General features: G+C 33.5%; 1 protein-coding gene across 1 annotated transcript in view; it reads right to left on the bottom strand.

The window, feature by feature from the left end:
- Window positions 1-12,793, bottom strand: part of LOC149788898 (plexin-B2-like) — a 53,413-nt gene that overhangs the window by 31,773 nt on the left and 8,847 nt on the right. The window contains exons 3-4 of the mRNA XM_089973567.1: window positions 7,642-7,732; window positions 3,626-3,810 (exon numbers count right to left, since the gene is read on the bottom strand). Coding sequence (XP_089829693.1) covers window positions 3,626-3,810; window positions 7,642-7,732 — 276 coding nt within the window. The remainder of the gene's footprint in view (window positions 1-3,625; window positions 3,811-7,641; window positions 7,733-12,793) is intronic.

Below are 12,793 nucleotides of genomic sequence, written 5' to 3' on the forward strand. Positions count from 1 at the left end.
TCAAAGATCGTTAACATTATTCCAACCTGTTTCAAACAGCATTCAAGTGCATGCAAGAACATTTGTGTATTACATCACTGCTTTTTGTTGTTGATTATTTTGGTTTCCTACTCCTTATGTGGCCATGAAGTACAAAACAGGGAGTCAATTAATAAGGACCAGACTAACTGTTAATACACCAAGAAACAAGATTCCTTTTTCCAAAAACTAGTGACACTTATTTTGTGAAATAATCATCTACATCAAAACTAAATTATTGTATTGCTCAATTAGTAAAATACTGATGCCATGATTTCATTGCAAATATTAATGATACTCCTCCTCATCCCTGAGAACATCACTTCAGGAATTCTCTGAAACTCATTTCTCCACAATGATCCTATCTCTGAAACAAATCTCTTTATTTGACAAAGCTTGGTTGCCTTGCTATCTTTGATCACATTTCTGAATGAGTATGTTAATTTAAGGTAGATTAATTATATTACGTACACAGTAATATTTATAACAGTGTTTCATTGATCAATTGGAATGAGTTCAACCAATTTATGACCTGGCTCTCTAGATCTGACACATGTTGGATTTGCATGCCTTTTCACTTTTCTTTTATTAATCCTCCTTGATTTGATACAAAAGAGGCAATTAACATGATAATACAAAGGAGGTCACCTTTTAATTCATCGCAACCATACAACAAATACTTCCACAAGTCAGATATAAAAACAAGGTTGGCACTTAATTAATTGCTCATGCTCATGGACATAGCTGTAATGGTTGATTGATGCATTTTATGTTTCAATACATGAGGGCACATCAAATTTATGATGATTACACTTAAACTGAACTAAATCATGGGACTAAAATACAAAATTTGCTTGATAAAATTATATTTAAATATTTTTTAATAAAGTAATGCCTCAAGCAAGCATCAGTAACATTTTCATTGATACTTTTTTTTGTTGAATATTGTTATTTACAGTGTATAAAGAAGGACACTTGGAATGAACAAGGAACAAAATATATGACTTCTTAAAAGTTGATAATTTCAAAATGTTCCAGTCTAGAGTTTTTGACAATAAAACAAGAGATACATCAATGTTTCATTTACCATTTGTGGTCATGATTTTCAACAAGTTCAACAATTAGGGGTGACATAATTTTTTGCACTTTCTAGTAAAATAAAAACATGGGGTCCACGCCCAACCCTGCATTTTAAGCGGGTTCATAAATTATTGTGGTGTGAGTTATCAAGGTATTGGTGTATGTGAAAAATAGTTCCAGACAAGACAGTGACAAAATTATTAACTTACAATGAAAGAACAGCATGAATATTTCTCAGTAAACTGTTTCATTTACAGTTTGAAACCCTGATATAAAATTAAGTTTAAAGGAATCTGACAAAAAAATTGGTTACATAAATCTATTTTAGTTTATAAATCTCTAAGTGGAATTGCATGACAATATCTACAAGACATTTTGAGCCATATACAATCTAGTTGATAATGCACTACACTTGTTAGATCCTGGTAATATTTTGCTACCAAAACTTAAATTAGAAAAGCTTTAAACTTTATGGGGTTCTTGTCTGGAACAGCTTGCCTATTAATGTAAAATAATAACATTTTCTCAGTGCTATTAAACATCAATGCTTGGACTAAATGTCAAATAATAAATCAGGATTTTATTTCGCCTAGCATTAAATAACGTATTTACAGATTATAGAGAAGGCCATAAAGGAGAATAGTTTTGTATTGTTACCTTCTGGAAATAAATCACAATTATTATTATTGTTATTATTAACAAATTCTGCATTGCACCCCATTCAGACCATTCACAAAGTCTGTGCCAACTGTAATGTTTTCTATATTTTCATAAAAGAAAGTTATAAATCCACAATAAGAAAAGTCATGGGATAATCTGTCATATATTGGTGCTAATAGGTGGCCTTCAAACCATACAAGAATCTTCAATACCTCTTTTGATTTCAAGATGACATGGTTTCAGTAACACTTTGAAATTAATATTTACCACACAACCAGTCTGATTACCATCTCATGATACAACCTCTTTAACAAAGACAATGAAACCACCTTTTCATATACTGTCCAAATAGTAATGCCTTTTGGTGGACCTTTAACACTTTTATAAACTGTTGGACAAACACACAAATTGAGATAACCAATGATACTATCCTGTTTGATTTTAATATAAAAGATAAATCATACAGCAAAAGCCAAGTGGCTTATTTATTGGTTTAAATTGAAGAAAAACAATCTTTATTTTTTCTGTATTCATAAACCTTCTAATAGTCCTTTATTAAGAAAAACGATTTCTACAAAAAGTACAAATTTAAGATCTTTAAAATGTACTGGGATCCTTGAAGAATAATGAAACATAAATCATTGTAGCAATGACCACTATTTATTTTTTTTTTTATTTTTCTTTCCTATAACATTATCTTCTCTGAACATGAAATCTGTAATAAATGATTTAAATGTACATTGCATGACTATGTTTCTTCTCTGCATTTCTTCTTTCACTCCCTGTTTCCTTCACCTGTTCTTCCTTTCCTCTTATGCTGATTAACAGTCTACACTTTCATAAGTGGTCTATACCCTGCTTGCTATATCAAATGAATTACATGTCAAAATATATATTTTGACTTTGAGGGCTGTTCCAGTTAAATATACCTGGGACCCAGAGAAGACATTTTTTATGTGAACTAGCCACCCATTGATGCAATTTAGAATTCTATCATGTTCATATGAACTTTTTCATGAATCATAGAACCACTGCATATTGTTTTAAAATGGTGCCTTTCCTGGGTATCACGTAGATTAAATGGAACAGCCCTGACAAATGAATAGTTATGCTTTTGTATTTAAGTTTTCTTGATTGTGTCACTAATAAAATTTGTATGAGGTAATTTGAATTATTCCATTCAAGTGTTTATGTATTCTGTCTTAGAAATATTGTGAATTTAAAGAAAAATGTTAGAAGAATGGTGAGACAAGTAATTAAGAAAATACATGCATTGTTTGCTGGACCATCTCTAGTGTACATGTATTATTTTGTAAAAGGTAAACAGTTGAAATCATTATAATGAGTTGTCAGTCAGAAATTAAATCCACTGGCTAGACTGACTTTGACTTTTAAAGTATGGAACCACAAAATAATTCCAACCAAGACAAAATATGTGTGTGTGTGTGATTTGGATTTTTAAAGTAGCTTTAACTCTTTTTCAGTCATATCGCTACCATGTCTGCAATGTGGCAGTTTATAGTGATGTCTAGCACTGGGGCATCATGCCACAGACATGTAGCATTATGTCCCACTCAGCCACATTATCCTCACACCAGACCGACCAGTCCTAACACTAACCTTTTAATGCTGAGCACCAAGCGAAGCAGCCGTTAGTACCATTTTTGTAAGTCTTTGGTATGACTTGGCTGGGGATCTAACCCACAACTTCCCACATCCAAGGTGGATGCTCTAACCACTAGGCCGTCAGAATTGTTGACAAAAGATGAAATTCAGTGCAATTTCATGAAAGCCAGAGATATTAAGTGCTTAATTAAAATTTTGAGTCATGAACAGAATATGTCTATGACATGTTTATGATACCTACTGAACTTATTTCAGGGGGTCCACATAGCACAAACTGGTTCACGCAGTGAGTACTGTGGAAGCAACCTGCTGTGGAAGATGTGCTGTTGACACACCAACGGCAACGGTATGGGCCATTTATGTCCACTTCATATTCTCTACACTGACTGCAGTTTGGACCAAGTTTGTCACACCGGTACACCTCCACTGAAATGTCAAGAAGAAAATTCAGTGAATATTTGTCCCACACACACAATGACAAAGTCACAATTACTCACAAAAATGAAATCTGACTGTGACCTTCAAGACAGTAGTAAAAATAATAATTAGACATCGAATGTATAAGTAAATTTCATTGCTCTATCTCAAAAGACATCAGAAAAAGGGCAGAAAAGGGTTTTAAAAAAGTTAATTAGTGACCTTGACCTTAAAGATAAACATTGACTGTAATACACTAGATGCCATCAAACTGAGAAACATAAGCATAGTATATTTCACCACTGTTCCTAAAACAGCTTGTACAATGTAAACCGAAAGAAACCTAAAAAATTGACACATAACCTTGACATGGGAACAAGACCCCAAATATACAACACATCTTCCAATGACAATATATAAGTATACCAAAATGTGTCCATTTATCTTAAAATGCTCTTAAAGTTCAAAAGCAAAAGGGCTAATGTGACCTGAACTTAAATATTGATGTGTGACCATAACTTTGAATACAGGAACCCCAATTCATACATGACACACCTTTTAGTGATGATATATAGTCATGTGAAGTTTCATCACTTCATCTGAAATTGCTCTGAGAATACAGAATGGAAAAGAACGTGTAAAGAAAAAAATTATATCACTTGAACATTTGTATCCTAAGGGACCACACAAGACATAGCATAGGTCATGTGACTGGTCAAAATATTCAGCAGAAATGAACACATAAAACAAACAAATATATATATATATATATATATATATATATATATATATATATATATATGCTTTGTAAATACTTTGGAGTTCTTTTTACAAGAATAATAGCAACATTTGTGGGAATAGTTGTATAAAACCCTTAATTATGTTCATTTAAAGGTTATCTTTGACAGCAAGAACCATAACTCTTCCCAGTATGTGACTACATACAAAATGCAAACAAGGTAAACATTATGACATATATTAAGTTTAAAACCACATAAAATTTCATTTTATGAAAAAGCAAACATTTAAAACAATGAATCAGAATATATAAATGTAATGTTACTCATTGTAAAAAATTTATTACAAAATATTAATCCATTTTTTATTAAGTATAATATATTTTCAAAGCTACACTCAACACATGTGACTGTTAGAATTACTGAGCTATTATCAAAGTCAGGCATCAACTCTGGGTAAGATACTCACCGTGAGACACTAGTACATTAATGACTTTTTTTCAATTTAATCCATTTTGCCAAATTTGGAAGAAAGGAAAACCAATTTCATGTCATTTTCTTTGTGAATATCAATATGAATACTGACATATTGAAGAACAGAAAATTGATTTATCTTGTTTCTCAATTTAAAAATGTCTTCAGTAGATCTGTTACACCTATGCTTTCTTACATACCCATTTAATCTTATATGGCTGATCTGGCATTCAGTACAGATGTCAATCTGATTCTGTATCGCACACCTAAAATTCCTGTATTGCACACAGCCTGAAACTACTTTTTAAAACTTGAAATATTCAGTTATAGTCCACTCATAAAACACTGTGAATGATTTCTTGCTATATGTTTTAAATTATCAAAAAATGCCAGTACACATTTGTAATTTTAAGAAATCCAGTCATATTGGGTGAAAATGGATTCCTTTAACACTGGGGATAATGAGGAGTGCCATATGTAGCAATGAGGAGTTTAAAGGATTTTCATGGAATCTACCATTAAGAAGAAAAAAAATTAGTTTAGGTTGACAATACGATTTTCGAAGAAGTTACAACAAGTTCTTAGATGAAGACTGTGCAAATAGACACCAAACGGATGAGAGACTGAGCGAGAGAGACCAAGTACTTTGTAGCTGAATTATTGTATTGAAAGTTTCAAAAATCCAGACAAAGCATGAATGATTCAGGGAGTCATATCAGGATAAAAAGATTATTAAGGGACAGTAACTATGGCTACAGCATTTGAACTTCAAATGAGTTTTCTAACTGCCAGAAACTGTTGAAATGTGCAGTGAACTTAAAATAGTTAAGAAACCAAAGAACAAAAACTTCTGAACCTGCTGATCTTACTACAGCATTGATGATACACAGAGGAGACATTCCTTTCAATTTGTCTATTAATATTACTGAGGAATGAAATTTGTAAATCTGATGATAAAACAGGAAACATTAGAAAATAGTGGCAGATGTGACACAGAAGCTGTTTTGACTGTGAAACTTGCCTAAAAAATTTCTTTGAAGGACAGTGTGTGTATTTAGAAAGAAGGGTGTAAGAAAAAGGGTCACTTGCTGGACCAAAACCTATCTTCCAATTTGAGAAATAAGGAAAAATGTCCACTTACCTATGACTGCAGTTTAAATCCATGCATATGTCATATACAATATTTTTAAAAACTCCAAGTTAAAGAGTAAATAACCATATCTGCATTACAGACAGACCAATGATGCAACTGTAGAGAAAGTTATGGTTATGTACAGGTGGATTTTTGAGAAGGTTGGACAATATCTTTCATAAAATAAGTTTTCTAAAAGTATAAATTAAATTTTTTTAAAAGAATGTGTGAAAATAATAGGGAGTCAGAGGAAAGAATTTGTTTGATGTGGCAAATAAACATACTGTACATCTCAGCCTGACAATCTCGACATTCCTATAATGCTATCAAATTCATTCTCTCTGCATACTATATACTTTGTAATAACCATTTCTGTATGTTAATTCCTGAACAAAATACCAGGACATATATGACATTCAGTGTTGAAACCAGTTAAGTTTAACATATGAATGTCTTGTTTTTTGTCTCTACCAACCGGCATTCCTTTTCCTTACTGACATAAACTTATCATATTTATAGGTCACTGTATTACTCTTGACCTAAACAGTAAATTTACTTTCAATAATGGGATATTTTCATGGATTTAGTGGTTTCCATGAGTCAAGAATTTCAAATCCAATCAACAATAATTCATCTATGAGGACACTATGGCACATTGCCCTAAGAAAGGCATACCCACAAAATGAAGTGTTATGACTCTATGGTCTTAAAGTAAGAGAAAGAAACAAAATCAACAAGTTTGTAAAATCAACAAGTACTTTATTTCTCTATGTTACAAAACAAAATTTAAGAGGATCTTAAAGTATTATAAATAATATCCCAAATAATCCTAAAAGTTTTAGTCCAACAATAAATATAGTGTTCCGAATGTATTCCAAGAATCTTGAATGTACTGATTTACCAATAGTCTTGATGTATCACAATGATATTATCCAGAATGTCTTTGAAGGAATTCACAATAGTAATAATTTTATTTATCAGAACCTTATACAAACACCTAAGACACAATATTATGACCAGGATGTGGGTCATAAGTTAGCTGCCAGAGATTTCTAGGATCAAAACGCCAGGTCAACATGTTCACAGATATTATTTTAAAGGACAACCCAAAATCACAGACAAAGGTAAACAAACATTAGCTTAAACTATAACCTACAATCGTGGATAAGATTTATGTACATAATACAACTGTACATAAGATGAAGGAACAAGAAAAATTACAATTCTCAAAGCACAAAACTAAAAATTAAATGGAAAACGAATTCACATTCAGTACATCAAATTAAACAAAAATGTGTACATGTGTTTTGAGGAAGGGGGAGGGAGGCAGACAGAAAAAGAGATCCAAAACTATTATTACAGTGAGATTCTAAATTCTTAAACAACCAACCAAATTTATATTATTTTAATAAAATATAAATAAGTTATTTGGGCTAGAAAAGAAAAATGGGAAGTGTGCTTCATCATTACTGAGTGTATGTGCAATTCATTACTTACCTCTGTTTCCATACTCATCATCCACAGAATGGTTATTAGGATACAGCAGCTTTATGGACAGATTCTGTGTGGCATTCTTAGCATTTCCTATCTGTAGAAAAACAATGGAAAATACCTAAGTTTCATCAATTAAAACTGTGGAGAATAATAAATATGTTAAAAGGTTATTGTATAAAATTCTTCCAAATGCTACACGCACACACAAGACATGTAGCTTGCCACATTTTTACGGGTAGCATGTCCTAAGTAGAGATAACTAGCCTCTGATGTCTTTTTTATCTTCAGTTCCATGAATAACAGTATCAGGAATGAAAATATCCTAAACCTTACTCATAAATTACAAGAGCAATATGAATGCACATTATACACCTGCCCGATGTTTAATAGTTCTCTATGCTGATAACTGAATCTTTGTACTAAAACTAAATTTCTTCTTTCTGTCATATAGATCTTTACCTTTGACCCCAAAAATGAAATGGTTCCTCCTTCCCAAGTCAAAATTGCAAACTTGTTTTACAAACTCCTAAACAAATTTATGAAGCATGTGACAAGCTTGGATTTGGAACAATTCGTCACAAGAAATATATATGCATGAGCTTGTTACTTATCTAAGAATATCATATGCATGTACAAACTTGTTACTAGCTTGCACAAGCTTCTCGCTAGTTTGTAACAAGCTTGCGCAGATTCGAGGCTGAGTGAAGAACAAACATGATGCTGGGAAGTCATGTACAGACTAGATAGTAACACTCCATATTATCATAGAACAGTCCCTCGGAATGCAGTATGGAAATTTTGTAGACTTCACGGAAAGCATTTTACATGGTGTATAGAAGCACCATCTGGAGCAGCACTGAAGGCAAACAGACCACTTGGTTGAAATATAATTTGCTTAAAACAAAACATCATAAGAAAAAAGCATGTACTTTGTTTATATATATGAGGTCGCACCTTCCCTGCTGATATTAATTTATCCAAATATTTTATCAAATCCGATTCGATATCGTGTTCTGGGATCATGTAAATTTCTTGTTATAAATCCATGCGGAGAAGCTTGCGCTCGTGAAAAAAGTGTCTAAATTTATCTATATCCATGTCACCGCCACACCAAGTTTGATGAATATTTCACAACGTATGTGTATCAACTCCATTAAACACAACTAAAATATTACAGTTGTCTCTGATCACCTTTGGTATTTGTGTGTATCACTGAGTAACATAAATCACATCAATATTTTTATGCCTACCTCAAGAAAAAATTCTAGCTGGATTTGATTGTTTATTCAGCATCACATCATTGTATACAACTAAATTATTAATAAATCCATCAATAGAATCTACAGATGGTGTTTCATCAATATCAGTTATAAACTCGATAACATCGTTATCTTTGTCCAATAATCTTGCATTTTCATTAAAATCTTTAAGCACATCATAACATCGTTGATCATCTACAGACGGGGCTACCAAATACAACTTATCCCATTTTAGCCATCTCATTATAAGAATAAGTAACAACTGTGTCTTTCCACTTCCAGATGGTCCTATTATTATCATCCTAATCGAGTTCGGTAACGCAGGATGGTGCTTGACAGGTTCTAGTTTTCGAGTCGCTGAGAATTCAATTATATCCATATTATATTAACATATGAATCTATATTGTTTACACTGTAGAACTAAAACCGCAACTAATGATCTATCCATGGTTACAACAAAAAATGCGAGAATAGCATATGGTGGGAAATGTGCAGTATGCAACAGAAAAAAGTTTTCTTTTTTACCTAAGAAAGATGGTGGTGATATTGCTAAATTAATGTCAAAGTTCCCAGGAACTCCGTGGGCTAAATACTAAGGAGAAAAACATCTACCAGGATATAATTAATGTGGCCCTGGAACCCGACTTGATATCAGTCTTGATAATCACAATCAACCAAAACCAGGCGAGGAACCAATAAACGCTATTGATAAAGCGTGTCATGTTCATGATGTAGCTTATAAAAGGAAAAACCTATAAGACAGACATATTGCAGATGTGAAATTGATTCATTCATTAAATTCTATAAAAAAATAAAAATATAAGAGAATCATTAGCTAATTGGTTAGTAAGATCCGCAATGAAAGGTAAATTAGCGCTAGGTGCTGGTAATATATAAAATGGAATCGATTTATTATTCCCCAATTGGATACTGGAGGGGTAAAGCAGCAATTAGTAAACTTGCTGATGCAGCAAAAGTCAAGTACTCTACAACCGGAAAATGGTTATCCAAACAAGCAATATGGCAAATTTATCTACCGCCACCTAAGCAAATTCGATTTGCACATTTCGATGTTAGTGTTCCTAATGAAGTTCATCAGGCTGATATATTATTCTTACCACATGATGCCACTAAAATTGGTCGATGTCAAATAACATATAAATATGTGCTAACTGTTGTTGATGTTGCAAGTAGATACAAAGATGCAGAACCATTATCAACTAAAACAGCATCTGAAGTAGCCGATGCGTTTGAACGAATTTATCAACGAGGTGGTCTGCGATGGCCACAACTATTACAGGTTGATCAAGGAATTTCTTGGTCTAGTATCATCGTTGATGAAGCGACATAATGTCAAAATACGACGAGGACATACTGCAATTCATCGTGTTCAAGCAATTGTTAAACGATTTAATCGAACACTCGCTGAGCGGTTATTTGGATATCAATACGCGAAGGAATTTATTCAGGATACGAGATCTCGCGAATGGGTGGCAAGATTACCAAATGTGATAACTGCATTAAATAATGAGATTACTCGAACAACCAACATGAAACCTATTCACGCAATCACAAAAGCGCATATACCAATACAAGAACCTGATTTTTCAACACAACCAGTATTAGGTAATACCACTGTCAGGTATTTATATGAACCCGGTGCACCTGAAGGTGGTAAAAAAAAGAGTGACTGATCATATTTGGAGCATTACAACGCACAAGATATTTAGCGTAACAAGATCCACTGGTAGACCCGCAATCTAGCAGTTGAAATGATTCAACTGCTGCTCAACGTGGATTTTACATGAACAATTACAAATAATTCCTGAGGACACACAATTACCACCCAAATCACTTAACTAGCACCTCTACGTCGATTACACTCAAGACAGGTCAACATAGTATTTTCTCGTGTTTGACCAAGACTTATTTTTTCTATCTACGGTAAATTGTCTTGGATCATTTTTCAGATACTGCCATAACATTATACAATTACAACTTGAACAATGATTATTCTGTTGTTGTTTCAGTGTGTTAATATATTCAATATCAAGATCAAAATCGCGGGTTTTTTTTTTTGTCACTTTATCCAACCAGCCATTTTTTATCTTATTATATCACCGTCGAGGTCATCATTGATCACTGACGAGTCCATGACGTTTCTCCGCAGTTGAGATATTTTTCTAACGATCCAAACAACTGTATCAATAATAGTTAATCCCTTAGATGAATGAATCGTCATCACGTATCCAAGCGGCCACGGGGATTTATCAGCATGTAGAGCATCTTCAACAACATCAACATCAACTGCGACAATATCATTCAGCACAATATTCTGTTTCCCCTGTCCTGGTATATCAACGTCAATATTTTGCCGTCGCGTATCTGCTGGTCGATAACATAACAGAACTGGCAACGTTGGAAATTTTTCTCACTGTAACTGAAACAACTCCCGTTGAAGTGTATCATGAACTATCTTTCTACTTGCAACTATCAAATCGTTTGGTCTCCACGTTTGTAGAAAGTCGTTCATGGGTGTTTCTGAAATTATCTCCCGCATTACCTCACACTGAATTTTATTCGGTTGTAGTCTGATTAATTTTTTAAATTCCTTTAATTCTGCATCAAGTGCTTTATGATCATCATTTATTTCTCGTAATAATCAACAAAATTTCTCAGCCAATCATGTGGAGATGGTCCATCTATAGGTGGTGGTTGGCCGTGACCGCCGTACATTATCACAGCAGTATTTCTTGTTAATAACCAATCGAGAAACTGTTTTTAATACTTCCAACGACACAGTACATATTTCATCCCAAACAATAATCCTCGGAATATATTTTTCTCCTATTCGATCAAAAGTCCATGCATCACCTTTGTACCTAAAAAAGCTATGATAAGTACATGATTGTACTCCTCGCTGTTTCATTTCTCGCACGAGTCTGTGTGTAGGTGTTATGATAAATACTTGCCACGCTCCAAATAATGATTATAGATTTTCCACTGGTGCATCAATGATTCTCATTCGACCACTACCACCCTCAAGTAACATTGCTTTGTCACTAAGTATAACCGCGATTGCTCTGTAATTAACACCACCACCTGTATTCACGCTGGCTTTAAAGTGTATATCAACGACAGATTGCTTCGATAAATCAAGATGCTCCAGCGAAAAATAATAAATCGGATACAAAGTTCTAAAATCATGTTGTGATATTTGCAAACTGGTATCCACATTTTCATCACGTCCCATGAATGTCATCAAACGATGATATACACGTGCTATATGATTTTGTTCATAATTTAGTAGTATATTTTCCGTTGGTTCTTGTTGTCCGTTTATCCGTAAAGAAACCTCGGTGACATTTAGTTGGTCAAATATATGAGAGTGAGTTTGTGAGTTTAATCGATTAATGATTTTGCAGTGCTATAAAAATATGTCGCAGTACAGAAACACCTTGCTGTGATACTATATGCCATGCAAACTGACCGTTGGTATCACTTTGTACACTATCTGTGGTTGTTGTTAACCACGACAACAGAGACTTACCACCTGTATCCATGAAAGAAAGCAATTTTTTGTTCTTCTGTGATCGTTGGAGTCATTACCGGCATCCACAATGATAGTTTTTTAGTACTACTTTACCATCATCACCAGCAGGTCTCCAGAGATCATCGTTATCATCACCTTTTCTCACAAGAGCAACCGTGTGTCTAGCTCCAAAGATAACTTTTCTAACATTTCTACAAAATCCAAAGACGTGTGATAACGGAATAGCACACGAAAAATTTCTCCTCCCTGTATTCAACATTGATCGGCATGTTGCAAATCCCAAGTTGAAATTTGGGTTAGCTTCATGAACCACTGGCCACACATCAGCATCAGCATTATTGGC

Source organism: Sinohyriopsis cumingii, chromosome 11 (assembly GCF_028554795.1).
Source record: "Sinohyriopsis cumingii isolate HCF-2022 chromosome 11, ASM2855479v2, whole genome shotgun sequence".
Classification (NCBI taxonomy): Eukaryota; Metazoa; Mollusca; class Bivalvia; order Unionida; family Unionidae; genus Sinohyriopsis; species Sinohyriopsis cumingii.